Consider the following 17,107-nt stretch of genomic DNA (forward strand, 5'->3'; position numbering starts at 1 on the left):
AATAGCAACATCATAACAAGAGGGTTCAATTTAAAAATTACAGAGATATACAAATCTGATTTCCGCGTTCTCTGATTTTTCTCTTTCACAACTTTCTTCACAATATTTTTTTGTGGTGATTTACTCGTTCTTCTCTCCTTTGGTTCTATACTCTTCTTCGGATTCTTGTATTCAAGTTTTTTTTACCTATTTTGTCTGTCTGTTTTTCGATTTCTTTGCCAAGATTTCCTCCGACTCACAGTGACATGAAGTAGATAGAGTTTGGGAGACGTTGGGAATTATGAGGAGTAATGTCGGGAAGATATTTAACAAATACAAGAGAGAACCGTAAAAATAAAAACAAATACAAGAGGGTGTTTAAGGGTTTTCGAAAAATAACAAGGGCAACAACGTAACTTCATGTGATTTAGGGACCTTAAACATATATTAAAATGGATCAGAGAGTTAAAACTGATTTTTTCTTATATGGAGACTGGAAACACATTTTAGTTTGCTTTTGGGATTTTTGAGAAGTTTACCCATAAAAGTTTGACTAAAAATATATTTATTAATAATAATTATATTATATCAATAAAATATTAAAATCCGAGAGCTATCGAAGAAATTTTATTAGATTTAAATTCAGTTAAAAAAAATTCGAACTTTGCTCGAGTTCAAAAATTTCAAATAAAATTTTTTATATTTTTTTAATTAATTCGAAAAACTCAAGAACCAACTTATTTATCCGCAACATGCTCGTTCAATTTGAAATAAATTTTTTTAATTCATTTATATTTTTAAAATTTAAAATTGAATTTTGAGCATATAGAATAAAAATAGAGTGGCAGGCAGTCTACAAATCACAGCCCCGTGGCTTCTTTCTTTACGGTCAAGTGAAATGCCGATGGTAATAACAATGGAAGCCGTAGTCTCTCTTCGAACGATGAAACCTAGCCTACATCGTACGAACCGCACCTTCCGCACAGTACCCTTAGCTTCGGTCGCCTCTCCTACTACTGACCCAAAACTCGGGCCCGAGTCCCTCGGGCACCGCACCCGCCCCGATTTCCCCATTCTTCACCAGGCAAGTTCTGCTGCGCGATTTTCGTTTTCTTGTCTGTTTTTCTTCATTTGAAGAAGTGATATGATTTTGGAGAATTGATATACTTGCAGGAGTTGAACGGGAAAAGGCTTGTGTATTTGGACAACGCCGCCACGTCGCAGAAGCCGACGCATGTCTTGAAGGCTTTGCAGAACTATTACGAAGGTTATAATTCGAATGTTCATCGAGGAATTCATTATTTAAGGTGAAGTTCTTTTTGGAATACGATGCTATTGCGGCTGGTTAATCTGTTTCTGGGTTTTTTTTTTTGTGCTTTTTAAAAGTTATATTGTGTGTACGTGCAGTGCAAAAGCTACGGATGAATATGAATTAGCAAGGGCAAAGATAGCAAATTTTTTAAATGCTGGTGATTGTAGAGAGATTGTGTTTACAAGAAATGCTACGGAGGCCATAAATTTAGTGGCTTACACTTGGGGCCTTGCGAATTTGAAGCAGGGAGACGAGGTATAACCTGTCAACCTTGATATCGGTGAAAGAATGAAAATCTTAGATTTATGTGCATAATCGTGCAATGTAGGAGGGCTACATTGAGTATCTATTAGTTAATACTTCGTATGTATATTTCTTTCTATTTAGACTACGTTTTAATCTGTGTATTTGTGTTTAATCTATGCTGTTTTTACTTCTTGTTTCATGTTACATTACTAAAGGGTGATTGATTTGCTATTTCAGGTTGTACTTACAGTTGCAGAACATCACAGTGCTATTGTACCTTGGCAATTTGTTGCTCAAAAGACTGGTGCAGTTTTAAGATTTGTGAGTTTAACAGAAGATGAAGTTCCGGATGTAGAAAAACTAAGGGAAATGCTTTCTAGGAGGACAAAGCTCCTCGTTGTCCACCATGTCTCAAACGTGCTAGGTGAGTAAAAATCTCTTGTGATGATGATGCAAGTACCCGAGTAGCCTGTCTGGAGAAAGCACAGCTTAGTTAAACTAAAGAACTTGCTTTTTACGAACAAAAATCTGAGTTTGTGGTTCATTTCTTTCAAGTTTGTTCATATTAATTTATATGTGTGAAAGTTCATTTCATTCCTTTGTTGACCAATTCATGTTTTAGAGTCCAAATTATGTAATGTACTTCCTTTTTCATTTTCAGTGGGTTTGTGACATTTAATGTTTTTACTTTTTAGGCTCTATTCAGTCTGCTTGTTATTGTGGTTCTTCATAGTAAGGCCTAAATATGTTGAGAGGGTCTGCATCAGAAAGTAAAACGTTGAAGATAAGCTATGGCAATTGTTGCACTGAAACTAGCACTCTATAGTCTTATACTCAACAGGCACTAGAAACAGTGGCCCAAAATTTCAAAATATCATTTTACGTAAAGAATAAGTTGGCGTTCCTGCCACTTTGATTTTTCGATGGGGACAATTTTGCTGTCTTGAGACCTATAGCTTATTCTTCATTCATCACAACCCCATAAAGTCTTTGTGAAGTCATTTTCTAAGGATATGTATTTGTAAGTTATTTTTTTGAATTCTGTGCTCTCTCTATGGTTCATATCATATCTTCAAAGAAATTATTTTGATGTTGAAACACGGTCTTTCCTTCATCTTTACATATTCTAGAAGATTCTAGTAAATATCTCTGCCGTTGTTTAGATAATGCTGCTATTTCAATTTAATTTAGCAAATTTTGTTTCCTATTGAAACAAAAGAAGAAAATTGATTTTATAGCTTTGTTGTTAGAATTGATTTCTGAATTTCCCTTACCCTTATTTTTTAAAATAAGAACTTTTATTCTGTTAAGAAGCTGACTTTTGATTCCTCACGTATACTGTAGTTACACCTCTTTCTCCTTTTCTTCTCCCATAGCATCTGTTCTTCCGATTGATCAAGTTGTGAGTTGGGCACATGATGTTGGAGCGAAAGTTCTCGTTGACGCATGTCAAAGTGTTCCGCACATGGTGGTTGATGTGAGGAGCCTTGATGCTGATTTTTTAGTTGCTTCTTCTCATAAGGTGAAGGCCTTTCTTTACGTGTTAACACTTGAGTTTCACAAATGGATTTTTCTTCGAAACATATCAGTGATTATTTGAAGTTAAGCATTAAAAGTGCTTCAGATGTGTGGACCTACAGGCATTGGATTTTTGTATGGTAAAAGCAATCTCTTGTATGCCATGCCTCCTTTCTTAGGTGAGCCTCTCAGGATTAACCACGCACAACAATCTTGTTTTTCCTAATTTGAGCATCTCTAAAGTTCTTATTCCAATTGCAAAAGTGAGAATACTCGCTGTTCAGTAATTTAGATTGGCCCCTCTAAATCATTGACACTCTTCTCAGGTGGTGGTGAAATGATTTCAGATGTTTATTTAGATCACTCCACGTACGCTGAACCGCCGTCCAGGTTAGACATTTACTTTCAAAATGGCTTATATTAGCTGTAAAAGTTAGTGGAAAGAGAGATTGTTAGATTCAGTTTACTTTTGGAAAATGAGTGTACAATATTGTTTCATAATTGAAAATGAAGATCAACCTGGGTGATTACCGGACTGTCGGACACCGTGATTGTATCTGAAAAATGTATTTATCTGATGTTATTTGCCGTGGGGTGTGTATTTAGTTTTTAATTGGAACTAAAATTTTTGTTTGTTGCTTGGCAAATGTAATCAGAAATCTTATTTGTGATTCCTGCAATTAGTTTGAAGTTCCACCACCCTGACATAAAATACATTCTCACGTTGAAAGGAAAGCTGATGCTAACCATTAAATTTATTTTTGATTGAGACGTTGTTTCTTATGAGGTACTAGTTTCCAATTCTATCTCTCATATTTGAAAAGCCGCTCTTGGATTTGTCGAAAAGCATATGTTTTTAGGAACCCACTTGCAAACCCATCATAGTTCGAGAATGTATTTCAAGTCAAACCAACTCAACTATTTGGTATGTGGGAATCAGCAGTACAGAAATATTCCGTTGATTGAGTGATATATATGATTTTAGCTAGTTTCTGTATGGTTGTATGTTGTTCTGGATCACTGTACGTAATGATGTATTATTCTCTCATAATTTTTTTACTATTGAAATCAGGTTTGAGGCTGGGACTCCTGCTATTGGTGAAGCCATTGGATTAGGAGCTGCAATTGACTATTTATCTGGCATTGGAATGCAGAACATTCATGATTATGAGGTATGTTCTGATAAAAATGTCACTAATTTTACGTGAATGAATCTTTTTTGGTTTTGATAACCTTGCTCATGTCTACTTAAGGATACAATCTCATTCCTTTATGACGATTTTGTTCTCTCCAAGAAATATGAATTTGTTTTAAAATGATAACTAATTTATAGGATAATGAACATCTAGTGTAGTTTACGCTTACAGAGGTTTGTTTGTTTGTTCTGTTTTTTGTTTCAGGTAGAGCTTGCAGGCTATCTGTATGATAGCTTACATTCGGTACCCAATGTTCGTGTCTATGGTCCAGCACCTTCAAAATCCAATTACAGAGCAGCACTTTGTTCTTTCAACGTGGAAGATGTTCACCCAACAGATATTGCCACTTTTCTTGATCAACAGGTACATATTCAGCATCCTTTTCTTGCAAATTATCTCAGATTCTTTGAACATCAGCAACAAGAATCAGAACCAATTTATAAGTAAATGAAAATCTCTGCTGTGCAGTGTGCACATAACCATCACATGCACTTCTCCACAGTTTTCTTTAGCACGTCTTTCCAATATCTCCATTTGGCTTTTTGTAACAAATTATGATTCCTACCATGTTCTTTTTTCAGCATAGTGTAGCTATTAGATCAGGTCACCATTGTGCTCAGCCCCTTCATCGCTATTTGGGAGTCAATGCAAGCGCACGGGCGAGTCTCCATTTCTACAACACTAAAGAGGATGTGGACGATTTTATTCGGGCTCTCACTGATACTATCAACTTTTTTGCATCTTTCAAGTAAGCAACAAACCAAATGAGATGATCAAAAAGGGGTTTAGAGAGGGAAGAGGGAGGCTTTGCCATACAACATTATTAGAATTTTATCCTGTGAATATGACTCTGGTAATGTAATACATAGAAGAGCTTGGTTCCTCATCTGTAACATTTATTTTTGTTTTTAATACATAAATTAATTTCTATTTTTCTTCGCAAACTATCATTAGTTTTTTTTTAATTGTTAATCGAATAGAAAGCTAAATTTGAATTTTCTTGTTATTATATTTCGTGACCATTATCTCGAACAGGGAAATCTCGATCTTCGAGTATATTCTTTTTCTCCACAATCATGTTATCGAAAATGGCGCAAATCTTTATTATATAATCTAAATCAATTGGATCTCGTATGCTAGATGAACTTCTCAAAATATGTCAAAGTGTTTTGAATACATCAAATGTTCGTTCAATATTTTTTCTCACGCTCTTTTGATATCGTGCAAAAATTTTATACTTTTTGCGAGAGAGGCTGATGGATAGTTTTGATGAAAGCAGTCCAAGACGGATAAATATTATCGACAAGATAATATCCATGTTATACTCGTTCCCGTTTAACTTAAACCGCACTTTAGGGGTTTTGCTCTTTGCAAAGTTTAAGAACAAATTGGACATCTCCAGCACATTGATGTCGTTTGCATCCTAGTATGCTGAAGTATGTATGTCAAATCCATAAATCTTTCGATGCAACTGCCTGCAGTATGATTGAAGGTTTTTTTTGGTGTCTACTTTGATATTGTTTTGCTCAAGCCGTTGAACACTTTTTCTAAGCCCAATGCATACAATCAATGCTTCCAAGCATCTCAGGAAATCCCTTTTGAGCATTTTCAATAGTTAGCCGAGTAACATCCTCATATGTTTGTTGCCTCAAATACTGCTAAGAAAATATATCATACACCACCCTGCAAAATGTTTTCAAGCATTCCAACACTGTCGATGCACCTATTCTCAAGTATTCATCAGCAACATCGCCCACTACATCATATGTAAGCAGTTAAACTACATCTGTAACTTTTTGAAGTGGTGACAACCCAAATATACTGGTTGCGTCCTTCCATTAGACAAAGTAAGTTACATTGGTTTACAAATCTTCAATAAATCTAAAACACGTGATGGAGAGTGGAGACACATCACCCAAGCTCGGGTTTGTGGTCACCATTGAGGAGAGGTACTGTTGGAAGAAAGGGTCAAGCTGTTCATCTCTAGATATCATGTAGTTTTATATAAGAAAATATATGATGAATAAGATATTCATTTATCGAACCGGGAAATACTTATAAAATCAAATCAATAGATAACAACATAATTTAATCTATCTTTAGTTTAAAATACAAATGAATGTTTATCTAATAATTCAAATGCTCTTCTTTATCTAATTTAGGATATTCAACATTTATTTTGGTCGCTTGGTAGGAACATCGACCATGAACAAATCACCCCCTTCACAACATATTATAAAATACGTCACTTTTAAAATAAAATTTATCACCCTACTTAAACAAAACAAAATTTTCTTCAAATTTCAATAATTATCTTTATGATTTCTGTAATCAAACTAACTAATTATATAAATAAATCTTAATAAAAAAATCATCATTACTTAAATTAATTATAAACTATGAAAATAAAATAAATTTTCCTATTTGATTTCAGAAAATTTTATCAACAAAAAACGACTGCAACGTATATGTACGTGACATCTAAATTATCATATGATACATGAAATAATAAATAAAAAATTTTATATTTTACTTTCTTCTAATATTTGACTCGAGTTTCGAGTACAATCGAGTTAAAATAACTATGCAATTAGTATTTTTCAATTATATAATTTTTTTATGAAATAGTTTACAAAATAACTTTAATTAAATATTTTAAAATTTTTTATTGACGTGATATTTTTAAAAATAAAATTTGATCAAAGTTATTATCCCAAATCTCTTTTTCTTGTATGATTACGTCCATAAAACTTATTAGGAACCTTGGGCTGCACAAATTCCTGCCTAGCCTCAAATTGCCCAAAGCCCCAATCTTGATTATTTAACCTTCCATTGCTCCGTCGCCTGCTACCACCGTTCACGCCTCCGATCATCGGCGGATTGCTGCGGACCTTGATTCAACGAATCCTTCGTTGATGCTGTTAGCCCGATATGCAACTCAACTGTTGGTTATTCTCTTTCATACTTCGTGTTCTAATGGTCTTTTTTTCTTTTTCACCGTAGTAATTAAAGTTAAATGGTTTTTGCTTAATGCTCGGTGTCTATTGCATCTATTGGAAGGATTCAATTTAAATGTAATTGCCATGGCCACTTTTATATTGCACCCTAGGTGTTCGAGAAATTGCTTAAACGATATATTTTGCTTAACTTTGACGTGTTTTCTGTTCTTCATATTACTTTTGATCTCATTCAACTGGCTTTCTCAATTAACGTGGTCAGTTTTTTTGTTTTTCTTCGCCCTTTTATAAATTGGCTGTGTTTGAGAAGTTCATTTCGCCCCTCTCGCTTTACTTTCTCTGGGTTTTGAATTTCATGGAATAATTTTATTATTATTAGTTTTAAACTTCTGAGCATATTGAGTAATGTAAAACTCAGGATAAAGTCGAGACATATTTATAGGCGACCTTCTAATATTGATACAGAGGTGCTGTTTTAGACCGTGTTCTAAATGGTGGTCGACCTGGTTGAGCCTTGACCGTTCCACCTTTGTCTAAGACGGCCTCTATAGAAGGTCCAAGGCTATCCGACGGGCGAGCAGGAGACGGAGGCGGCCGAGGAGGTAAATGATTTTAAAATCCTAGTTAACTGCCAAAATCAAATAATTTTAGCAACCAGCCAACTTCAATTAATTTAAAAAACACTAGATATAATAAAAACATCTTTCACTCTCTTTGGCATTTATTTTTGGTTTCAACTGTCCCTCCACCACCTGCCGCCGCCATCAGCCACTACCTTAATTGTCTTGTTAGTTTGTATTTATATATTTATTTACACTTTGTCTAGATTTTATTATATTGTATGAAGTATTATTTAATTATATATATTACATAAAAAACTATAATTATTTGTAACTATATTGCATGATTATATATAATTACTTATAAAAAATTGGTAAAAAAAATTCAACCGTCTAGGCAGCTGAGGCGGTAGGCGGTAACGTTGGTTTTAGGTACCACAGTGTGTAAAAGTGAAGTGATGTTTTTGTTCCATATTCCATAATATCATAATGTAATTGACATCATAGTAATTGCATCTTGCACTTCATAAACTGCTTACATCCTGATTTTGAATATCCATTGATGGAATTTACAGGCCACTGACATGAACAAATCAAAGGATCCATTTGAGATTGCTTTTGAGGAACCAGAGGAATCACCACCAGATTCCCCTGTTGGTCTTGATGAGAATGAATCACAAACTTCATTGGGTCACATTCGTGGAGATGTTAATGCCAGTGCTAATATTCATACCTCACACGCGTCAACATCTTCAGCTGTAACAGTAGCCATAGGCACTGCCGGTCCAGTTGGAAAACCTAAGGAAGACGATGATGATGAGGAAGAAGAGAACATGGACGTTGAGCTCGGAAAGCTGTCATCTAGTGGCGATCCTGATAAAGTGGCTAAGATGCAGTGAGTTGAATTATTCTTTTTTTGTCATATCCTTTCTGTAGTGATGCTTTCTTGATGGGTTAGTTGATTGCAACTTGCAAGTGGTTCTATTGGCTGATTGTTTGTTATTTATAACATGCACTATTTGCATTACTTCGTTCCTTGTCTTGTTTTTAATTTCATCCGACATTCTAGGGCTCTTTTAGCTAAGTTTACGGATGAGCAAATGAGTCGGTACGAGTCATTTAGAAGATCTGGATTTCAGAAATCTAATATGAAACGGGTAAGAATCAACTTTTTCTTATTTCCATCCAAGCCAATACTTTTATCGCAAAACAGTTACGAGTACTGAGGGGCCTTTAGTTGTGCTGTTGGTGTTCGAAATAAGTGTCCAACTTCTGGTTTCATTTCTTTAGTGGCACCATTTTTGTCCGTATTTTGCAGCTGCTAACAAGCTTAACTGGAAGTGCAAAAATTTCAGTACCCATGACTATTGTTGTATCTGGAATAGCAAAAATGTTTGTTGGGGAGCTTATTGAAACAGGTATGTTTAACTTGCACTTATCCATATAAGATATAGAAATATTCTGGAACTTTATCGTCGCCATGGATCCCTCTCATTGTGCCCATTTTCTAATTGAAGATTCAAATCATACGTGATGCTTCTATACCAAGTTAATCTTAATACCTCTCGGTTCTTTTTTAATCTCCTGGAAATTATTTCTCATCCTTGGGAAATTCAAAGCTAAAATGTACATTGTTATTGTAGTAATGTGTATGTAACGCTAATATTTATCTTGTAAGTTGCACTGAAGCGCAATTGAATTGCAGCAAGAATGGTAATGTCAGAGAGAAAAGAGACCGGACCGATCAGGCCATGCCACATTAGAGAAGCATATAGAAGATTAAAACTCGAGGGCAAGATCCCAAAAAGATCAGTTCCAAGGCTTTTCCGATGACAGAATCTTGAAAGTACATTGCGCTAAACAGCCTTTAAATTTCAATTTTCTCGTCAGTGAAATTTCTTATCTTTAGTTTACGGTCTAGCATTCGGCATGAAAGCTCAAGATTTTGCATCTATATGTTCGTTTGGTGTTCTGTAGCACAAGCATAATTTTCACTTCTGGTAATTCCTTATGCTTCTTAATCATAAGTCCACTTATTTTGAAGGGACTAGAAAACTTGTCATGAGAAATCTGTGTTTTGTATAAATCTGATTTATTTTTCTGGAACAGTTGTAAATTTTTTAGATTTTACATTTAAAAGAAAAGATTGTTGAACAAGATTGAAAGTTCGAAGTTGGTCGAATGTTAGACAAAGGCGATTTTGAAAGTTGCATCTACCCTTCAAAAAATATTTATCATAGATCAATCCTAAATCTCCAAATAATCACCCTATATTCTAGTATAGTCTACAAAGAGAATGCTATTGCTTGTTTGTGATAAGTTTGGTGTCTAGAGGCATACATATATACAACATAATTTCAATTTTAAACGATTAATTTGGTATCCAGAGGCATTTGTGTACGTATATAACATAATTTCGATTTCAAATGATTAAATCACAATTTTAATCTTCTCTTATTTTAAAATTCGATAAGTAATCAATCTAATACAAGAATATAATATAGTAAATAAAAAATTAAACATCTATGAGGAATACAATTTATAAAATGTGAATAATAACAACAATAATAATAATAACAAACTTCGAATATTGAACTAATATTAGTTGATAGTTTATTATAGTCTATCTTACATCGAAACGTTTGAGATGCGGTTCTATTTTGAAAATCGAGATCTTTTCCTTAAGTAAAAAAAAATTATTGAACTAAAATGATATTCTACCGCACTTAATGTTTTTGTTTTTATTTTTATTTTTATTTTTATTTTTATTTTTTAAAAAAGCTTCTCAATTTTTTTTTTAACAAAGTTATTTAGGATGAAATTCGTAATTTTCTTAATGAAGGGACTCAAATGTTCTAAATAAAAAGATAAAGGACCGACGGGAGTTATAGTTATTTGCAATGTGGCCTGTTCAGTAATACTCAAGCTAGGGTTTGTAGACGGCATTAAACACAAACCCGAGCCCCCCTCTCCTGCCTCCCTTTCTCCGCCGCCGACCATGGTAGCTTTATCATTTTAGCTTCCTTTGCTATGCTTATTCTTTTGTAAATGGAATGATTAATCGGTGGATGCGTGTTGATTTACATGTATGTGAATTTTATTTTTAAATCCACGAAGTTTAATGTACCGTAAGTAGTAAGTAGCTTTGGTATTCATTTGTATAGTATTGATGGTTGGTGATTTAGCTTGAGTCAATCTGATCGGTAGTGTTTTTTAGCAGGCCTGAAATGGAATAAAGTGTTGTAGCTGTGGGTTTTACCTACTCAGTATTATATAGTTCTTAATTTTTATTCATTCAGTTGTTTTTTTATTAGAAATATTTGGTTGTTGCTATCTGGAATCATGAATTGAAAGACGGGTCATGTTCCGGCAGGCCATTTTGTGGAAAAAACTTTGGATTTTCTACATCTTGTTCATTTTATCTAGTTAGATGAATAAGGATGTCTCTGGTTCCTATCTCGGAGGCTTGGTTTTTTTTTTTTTTTTTTTTTTTTTTTTTTTTTTTTTTTTTTTTTTTTTTTTTTTTTTTTTTTTTTTTTTTTTTTTTTTTTTTGTTGTTTATGGTTTTTTCTTGTTTCTTTCTCGTTTGTTTGTTTTTTTTTTTTTTTTGTTATGACTTTATTTATTTGTATTTTATTTGTTTCAGTGATGTACTTTCAGTGTTCGTGTTTTGCCAAATTTGTTTGTTTCTTGATTATATGTATTATTTACTTGTAATTTGCTATATGCAGGTGAACGTTCCTAAGACTAAGAAGACTTTCTGTAAGTCAAAGGAGTGCAAAAAGCACACCTTGCACAAGGTTACCCAGTACAAAAAGGGAAAAGATAGCTTGGCTGTTCAAGGGAAGCGCAGATATGATCGTAAGCAGTCAGGTTATGGTGGCCAGACCAAGCCTGTCTTCCACAAGAAGGTGAAACATGCTCGATATATATTATAATTAAGATATTGTTTACAATGGAAATAAGACCATATCACCAACGTAGCTTGTGAATAACCAAATATTTATAAAAGTACATTGAGTCATGATAATTATTGTGGAAGGATACAAAGAAATTTGATTAATTTGGAGTTCTGCTGGTTGAGATCTTTCTTTAGTGTCGTTTTTGTGACTGGTTTATTATCTTTTCCATCCAGGCAAAAACAACTAAGAAGATTGTGCTGAGGCTACAATGCCAGGGTTGCAAACATGTTTCTCAGCATCCGATTAAGGTTATTTCTTGTTATTTGCGCTCACTTTTGTTTGTCATGTATACTCACAGGCAGTTAACTTTGCAGAGGTGCAAGCATTTTGAGATTGGTGGAGATAAGAAGGGGAAAGGAACTTCTCTCTTTTAATGCTGTGAAATGGAACTTGAGACTCCTTGGTTTTGCTTTTATCATCGTATTTATTGTTGCGATGGCCTTTTTGCTGTTTTTGGCTTAATCAGTAATGGAATATTGACTCGCCGTGTAACTTAGTTTTTGCTTTGATAAAAGATTTAGTTTTTGATAAATTTGATTCAAATTTATTCTCCTCAGTTTTCACTTGGGTGAAGCTAATTAAATGGGGAAGCCTTACAGTTGCAGTCCTTTCATGTTAGTTTCATTCATTTCGAATAAGATCTCGGGTTGGTTTGAATAACTAGGAATAAATAAGATTAATGTCGTAAGAACTTCCCTGTAATGAATTGCCTCAATCTTGACTTCAACTAGTTTATGCTCAATGTGAGCATAGGAACTGAAGATGGTGACAGAACCATGATGTGTGGCAGTTGTAGAGAGATTTAGTAGATAACAATTTATGTCCCTTAAATTTATACATAAAATATAAATTTAGCATATTTTTTCTTGGTCAGGGCAAACTTAATTGGTTCGATCAAATACGAACTTGCAAACCCATGTCGAGCGATCATATTTTGCAAACTTCCAGACAATCCGAACAGATTGAATCGAATTTATTCAATAACTTTGGTATGAATTCAATTTTCATTTTATCTATGATAATACGAAAAAGTAAAAAAATGAAAATAGTTTAATAAAATAACCTACGTGAATCATGCAAATAAAAATGGATCCAACTACATGTGATTGCCACGAAAAATTTAAAAATGCGAAAAAAATTAATGCAGCAAGTGTGATTCTCCGCAAAATTTCTTTCCATCATGTGAAAATTTCCCTCAAATGGGATGTGTGAAGGTAAAACCTTTGCATAAATGTCAAAAATTTCAGCTCTAACTTTACACTGATGCCATCGCATTTCACAAAAATTAACCAATGCACATCAAACTTAAAAGATCATCATGAACTTGTGGCACAATCCCGGATATAGCGATGATCCTGATACAGATATTGTTCCCAAAGGGGCCTGTACCTGTCTATACTCCACTTTAGCCAAGGCTTAATGTAGCCATTAAAGTGAATCACAGCAGCAGTCTCGATCAAACGGTTATCAATATTCATGTCATGTCCCAATCCTAATACGTGCCATCGCCGATCAAGTTGTTCTGTCATTCCATAGAAAACTAAAAGGCCAGGAGGAAGAGTGCCAAGCTTCCAGAGTGACCTGTCAGCATTTTCTTCTTGCCAATAATGGTATCTTGAAGTCACATTCGCCTTTCTCCAAGAAATCAAATCGAAAACGTTCATGCCAAACGCCCATCCACATGCTTGAGGATCGAATTTCGTGCTGATCAATGGGTTTGAAAAATTTAGGTAGTTAAAGAATCGGTGAAAAGCTTCGAGACAAGTTTCAACCGCCCCATTTACATTTCCGTGTAAATCAATTGAAAACAGAGGTACCAAATCCTTCTGAACAACAATGTCATCTTCAAGGAAAACCACCTTCTCCAACTGAGGAAAAATCTCTGGGATGTAGAACCGAAGGTAGTTCAGTAAAGACTGGTTCTTTGGACTGTGAAACTTAAGCTCAAGACTAGCGGCATCACGAATTTGTTTTACTACAGGAGAATATGATGCATTCAACCAAGTGAAATCTTCGAGAGACTGAACTTCTATGGCAGCACCTTTAAAATCATTACTGAGGAACCAAGCCTGAATCGCCCCGTATGTTACTCCATTTGTGACAATATGAAAAATAAGTTGTTTTGGATGTTCAGCATTAGAAACAGTAGAATTGACAACAACTGAAACGGCCATCAGATTGTCTGAAAATATACAGAAGTGGTAAAGATTCATGTCCGTCAGTCGTGGCGAGTTCTTGCTCTCTTCTGCAAGAACCTGCATAGACTTGCTCTGAAGCCAATCAGCAGTGAGTTTAATCTCAATGCAATGAATATTCTTGGGTAGCGAATCGACAGCCAGTTGTCCATACACTGAGCTCTGAACAGTCACGGCACTTGCATATTCTTCAAGGGCTAGAATATGAGACTTCATTGTCGTTATTGTAGTTGCAATATCGTAATGGGCATCCTGTGCTTTAAAAAAGATGGAAGATAAACTTTTGATGATTGGTTCGGCTTCCTCTAGAGATACAGGCTCATCTCTCTTTGCAGCCTCGGAGAGCACAGATTGGCAACTTCTTATTTTTGAACTAAGCTCCCATGCAAGACGAAGGTCATTATGCTCCTTTGCGATAATAACATAAGCTTTGGCAAGGGTCATTTGCTCTGCCAATTGTCTGGCATATGATCTAGAACATGTCATTTCTTCGGTAAAATTTCGATTCTTATGAATCATGCGGCCACTCACAGTATTTGTCTCCTGAAAAACAAGGAGGTGTGTATTTATTAACTTACGAACTTACGAGTCTTTAAATCATAGACAGTTAAATTAGATTTCTGAAAAACAAGTAAAACAAGCAAAGAACAAGAGGCGTCCAATTCAAGCATAACCGTATTATTGATTTTAAAGAACAAAAAATATTAAATTAATGGCTCAGCCTGCAAGTTTGACCCGATAAATGACATGGTATGCAAGCACGTTGAATGCTCTCTTCCTAATAATGGAGACTCAAATTCGGAAATATATATGTTAAATATGCAAACTCAGTGGCTGGTTCAGGCTCTATTTGGAGGCAAAAAAAACTTTTTCTTGAGAAAGGTCCAAATTTCATACAGAACACATTAAGGGCTTGCAATAATAGGACCAACAAAAAATACTCACATGAAGCATAAAAATGATAAGAATATGATAATATAATGATGTGTCGTTACAGGAGAAATAAGGCAGTATTTCATTCATGCTGAACAAGATAACAAATAAGGTGTCGAATGCTCTCTTCCCTTCTTGTCCTAGCGATGCAAATTTGCATAATTCTAGCCATATTCAGGTACCAAATAGAAACCAAATAAAATGGCTTCTTATGTCACATAAGAATGTGTATTCTTAAGCTGCAAAAATGTGCACTAGTTTAGTTCCTCTTACTTAAGATGTTTCTTGCTAGTTGGCTAAGCGTACTTGTATCCAATCAACGCTTTCAACTCCATATTGAGTGAAATCTTGACAAAAAGTACTACGCTCCATTAACCTAACAAATGATTTTTGGCCTCAATGTTAACAACCACAAAACTAACCATTTATGAGAGATCGATATAACATAGCAAAGGGGACTGATCCAAATTCCTGGCTACACGGACGACAATGGTTCGTATGCACACAAGCTGCATTGAAAGTTATTTATAAGTTGAATGAGACTAGAATACTCTTGTAAATAATTTGAAAACCTACTTTTCCAGTCTAGAAAATAACAATACCTTCCCTCAATTGACTATTATTTCAACCAAAAATCACAGCTCTTTTAAGGATTCTGCCTCCATGGAATCAACAGATAAAACAGTCTTCCCAAATCTACAGATAACAAGTCTTGATTCTCGCAAAGCTCGTCCTAGTAATCACTTTGTCTAAAACCGCATTAATTATTAAGAATTCGACATAGAGGATCATAAAAAGGATGCAACATCAAACATCAATAGGCTAAAGCACTCTATGGACTTGGAGAATAACTATACAAATCATACAATCCAAATAAAAAAACCAGAAACAATAAGACCCATAATAATTATCATGGAAATTGCATTTTTAGACCAATCTTACCAGAACCGGCTGTTCCAAGTGGTTTTCATCACGATGGTTATGCTGAACAATGAACAAAAGAAAACCAGCAAACAAAAAGGTCAACAGAAGTGCCCAGATGCACCATGACAGCCTACTCCGAATAGGGCGGCGATAGCTGGCAGCCCGCCGCCGCATCCTTCACCGGAATCTTCCACAATTCAGTGCCGCATCAAGAAAACAAGACATGCCATCAATCATATTGAATCAAACCAATAACAAAAAGGCGAAGACTTATCCTTCACCTTCAAATCAATATTCTTGCAAAAAAAAAACCCTTTATCAATTAGATATCAGAATCAAGAAATCGAAGAAAACCTCATGCACGAGACTCGATCAAGATAGGCGGCAGAACATATACCTGGTTGCCTCCAAGCGTCTGCCCATGCGATTGAAATCTGAGAAACGAATAACTAGAGAAGCCCCGAGACTCACATGCGTTGCATAAACGGTGTCGAATGCGGGGATGATTAAGGAGGACAGTATATATTGGCTTTGATATCAAGAAAATTCATAATCAAGCTGTTTGCACAATATTTGATTTGCGGGCGTGTCAGGTGCGAAAATGCACCGATTTGTGTAAAAATGATAAAAATCTAAATTCTAAAAACAAACGAAAGTGAATTCTAAATTTGACCGTCGGTTCTAATCTCCTAAAACAACTATAACGCCAAAATGAATAAAACTATTGGAATTTGATGAATAAACGCCTGACATTGTTTATATTTTTAATAAACCGTAGGAATTTACAAGACATAAACATATAAATATAAAGTTATTGAAATCTAAAAACGAGAGAATGCTAGAAATATGCTAGAAATCTTAAAAACTATCGCTTGAAGATTGAATTTTTGCAAGTTTTTGATGTAGAGTTGTGTTGTTCATATTGTCTGCTGATCCATTTTTCTTTCTAGCGCTGTGCCGTTTCTTCCCACTCCCCCATGAGCCCATGATCTTTCCCACTCGTGCCACGATTTCCACCTATCCTCCCACGTTCTTCTTACTCTTTCGCGCTCAGTGACCAGTTTTGAATCGATTAAGAACTAGTGACGTGCTTATTATTTAATTGGGCTTTATAATTTAATGTGGGCTTCATAACTTAATTGTTTTAGCCCAAACAATTGCCCCCCGCAAGCATTGGCCCGTGGGCCAAAATGCTTGTGTATAAGCCAATTCTTTTTTGTTTATTTGGAGCGGCCCGCAAGCATTTATCGTGAGATGGGCTAGCAACTTTGGGCCGAGCCCAATTCTCCATCGGATTTCTTCACAGCCGATTTCTTCTCAAATTC

General features: G+C 34.9%; 4 protein-coding genes across 10 annotated transcripts; 3 read left to right on the forward strand and 1 right to left on the reverse strand.

Annotated features, from left to right (window-relative positions):
* The first annotated feature begins 835 nt into the window (after window positions 1-835).
* LOC140956390 (cysteine desulfurase 1, chloroplastic) lies at window positions 836-5,152 on the forward strand. The gene is made up of 10 exons (XM_073413121.1): window positions 836-1,063; window positions 1,153-1,286; window positions 1,387-1,546; window positions 1,775-1,961; window positions 2,914-3,059; window positions 3,162-3,234; window positions 3,382-3,445; window positions 4,128-4,227; window positions 4,456-4,614; window positions 4,833-5,152. Exons 1-10 carry the CDS (start codon window positions 878-880, stop codon window positions 5,001-5,003), a joined length of 1,380 nt encoding a protein of 459 aa, XP_073269222.1. The 5' UTR covers window positions 836-877; the 3' UTR covers window positions 5,004-5,152.
* A 1,826-nt stretch (window positions 5,153-6,978) lies between these two features.
* Window positions 6,979-9,874, forward strand: LOC140956370 (transcription initiation factor TFIID subunit 11). Of its 3 annotated transcripts, none has more exons than XM_073413092.1 (5): window positions 6,979-7,195; window positions 8,344-8,663; window positions 8,838-8,925; window positions 9,087-9,186; window positions 9,474-9,874. In XM_073413092.1, the coding sequence occupies exons 2-5, from the start codon at window positions 8,353-8,355 to the stop codon at window positions 9,599-9,601; spliced, it is 627 nt and encodes a 208-aa protein (XP_073269193.1). In that variant the 5' UTR covers window positions 6,979-7,195; window positions 8,344-8,352; the 3' UTR covers window positions 9,602-9,874. The 3 variants fall into 3 exon arrangements, with proteins under 3 accessions (XP_073269193.1, XP_073269191.1, XP_073269192.1); XM_073413090.1 differs by having other exon boundaries at window positions 6,994-7,199; XM_073413091.1 differs by lacking the exon at window positions 6,979-7,195 and adding an exon at window positions 7,676-7,810.
* A 738-nt stretch (window positions 9,875-10,612) lies between these two features.
* Window positions 10,613-12,262, forward strand: LOC140991670 (large ribosomal subunit protein eL42-like). Of its 2 annotated transcripts, none has more exons than XM_073461763.1 (4): window positions 10,613-10,769; window positions 11,500-11,679; window positions 11,904-11,978; window positions 12,045-12,262. In XM_073461763.1, exons 1-4 carry the CDS (start codon window positions 10,767-10,769, stop codon window positions 12,102-12,104), a joined length of 318 nt encoding a protein of 105 aa, XP_073317864.1. In that variant the 5' UTR covers window positions 10,613-10,766; the 3' UTR covers window positions 12,105-12,262. The 2 variants fall into 2 exon arrangements, with proteins under 2 accessions (XP_073317864.1, XP_073317863.1); XM_073461762.1 differs by lacking the exon at window positions 10,613-10,769 and adding an exon at window positions 10,822-10,854.
* Window positions 12,263-12,883: 621 nt separating this feature from the next.
* LOC140990990 (hexosyltransferase GAUT11-like) lies at window positions 12,884-16,335 on the reverse strand. Of its 4 annotated transcripts, none has more exons than XM_073460888.1 (3): window positions 16,180-16,335; window positions 15,801-15,969; window positions 12,884-14,468 (listed from the first exon to the last, which is right to left on the reverse strand). In XM_073460888.1, exons 2-3 carry the CDS (start codon window positions 15,954-15,956, stop codon window positions 13,047-13,049), a joined length of 1,578 nt encoding a protein of 525 aa, XP_073316989.1. In that variant the 5' UTR covers window positions 15,957-15,969; window positions 16,180-16,335; the 3' UTR covers window positions 12,884-13,046. The 4 variants fall into 4 exon arrangements, with proteins under 4 accessions (XP_073316989.1, XP_073316987.1, XP_073316988.1 ...); XM_073460886.1 differs by having other exon boundaries at window positions 15,801-16,078; XM_073460887.1 differs by having other exon boundaries at window positions 16,137-16,335.
* Between the last annotated feature and the right edge of the window lie 772 nt (window positions 16,336-17,107).

Source organism: Primulina huaijiensis, chromosome 13 (genome assembly GCF_012295235.1).
Source record: "Primulina huaijiensis isolate GDHJ02 chromosome 13, ASM1229523v2, whole genome shotgun sequence".
Classification (NCBI taxonomy): Eukaryota; Viridiplantae; Streptophyta; class Magnoliopsida; order Lamiales; family Gesneriaceae; genus Primulina; species Primulina huaijiensis.

Bases quoted from the DNA above. Each gene is read 5' to 3' on its own strand.
- LOC140956390 (XM_073413121.1), top strand. From the start codon at position 878: ATGCCGATGGTAATAACAATGGAAGCCGTAGTCTCTCTTCGAACGATG. The intron at 3,235-3,381 runs GTGAGCCTCTCA...CACTCTTCTCAG, and splicing joins TGCCATGCCTCCTTTCTTAG to GTGGTGGTGAAATGATTTCA. The intron at 4,615-4,832 runs GTACATATTCAG...TTCTTTTTTCAG, and splicing joins CCACTTTTCTTGATCAACAG to CATAGTGTAGCTATTAGATC.
- LOC140956370 (XM_073413090.1), top strand. From the start codon at position 7,167: ATGCTGTTAGCCCGATATGCAACTCAACTGTTG. The intron at 8,926-9,086 runs GTAAGAATCAAC...CGTATTTTGCAG, and splicing joins AGAAATCTAATATGAAACGG to CTGCTAACAAGCTTAACTGG. The intron at 9,187-9,473 runs GTATGTTTAACT...ATTGAATTGCAG, and splicing joins TGGGGAGCTTATTGAAACAG to CAAGAATGGTAATGTCAGAG.
- LOC140991670 (XM_073461762.1), top strand. From the start codon at position 10,822: ATGATTAATCGGTGGATGCGTGTTGATTTACAT. The intron at 11,680-11,903 runs GTGAAACATGCT...TTTTCCATCCAG, and splicing joins AGCCTGTCTTCCACAAGAAG to GCAAAAACAACTAAGAAGAT. The intron at 11,979-12,044 runs GTTATTTCTTGT...TTAACTTTGCAG, and splicing joins TTTCTCAGCATCCGATTAAG to AGGTGCAAGCATTTTGAGAT.
- LOC140990990 (XM_073460888.1), bottom strand. From the start codon at position 15,956: ATGCGGCGGCGGGCTGCCAGCTATCGCCGCCCTATTCGGAGTAGGCTG. The intron at 14,469-15,800 runs GTAAGATTGGTC...CTTGTTTTTCAG, and splicing joins ACTTGGAACAGCCGGTTCTG to GAGACAAATACTGTGAGTGG.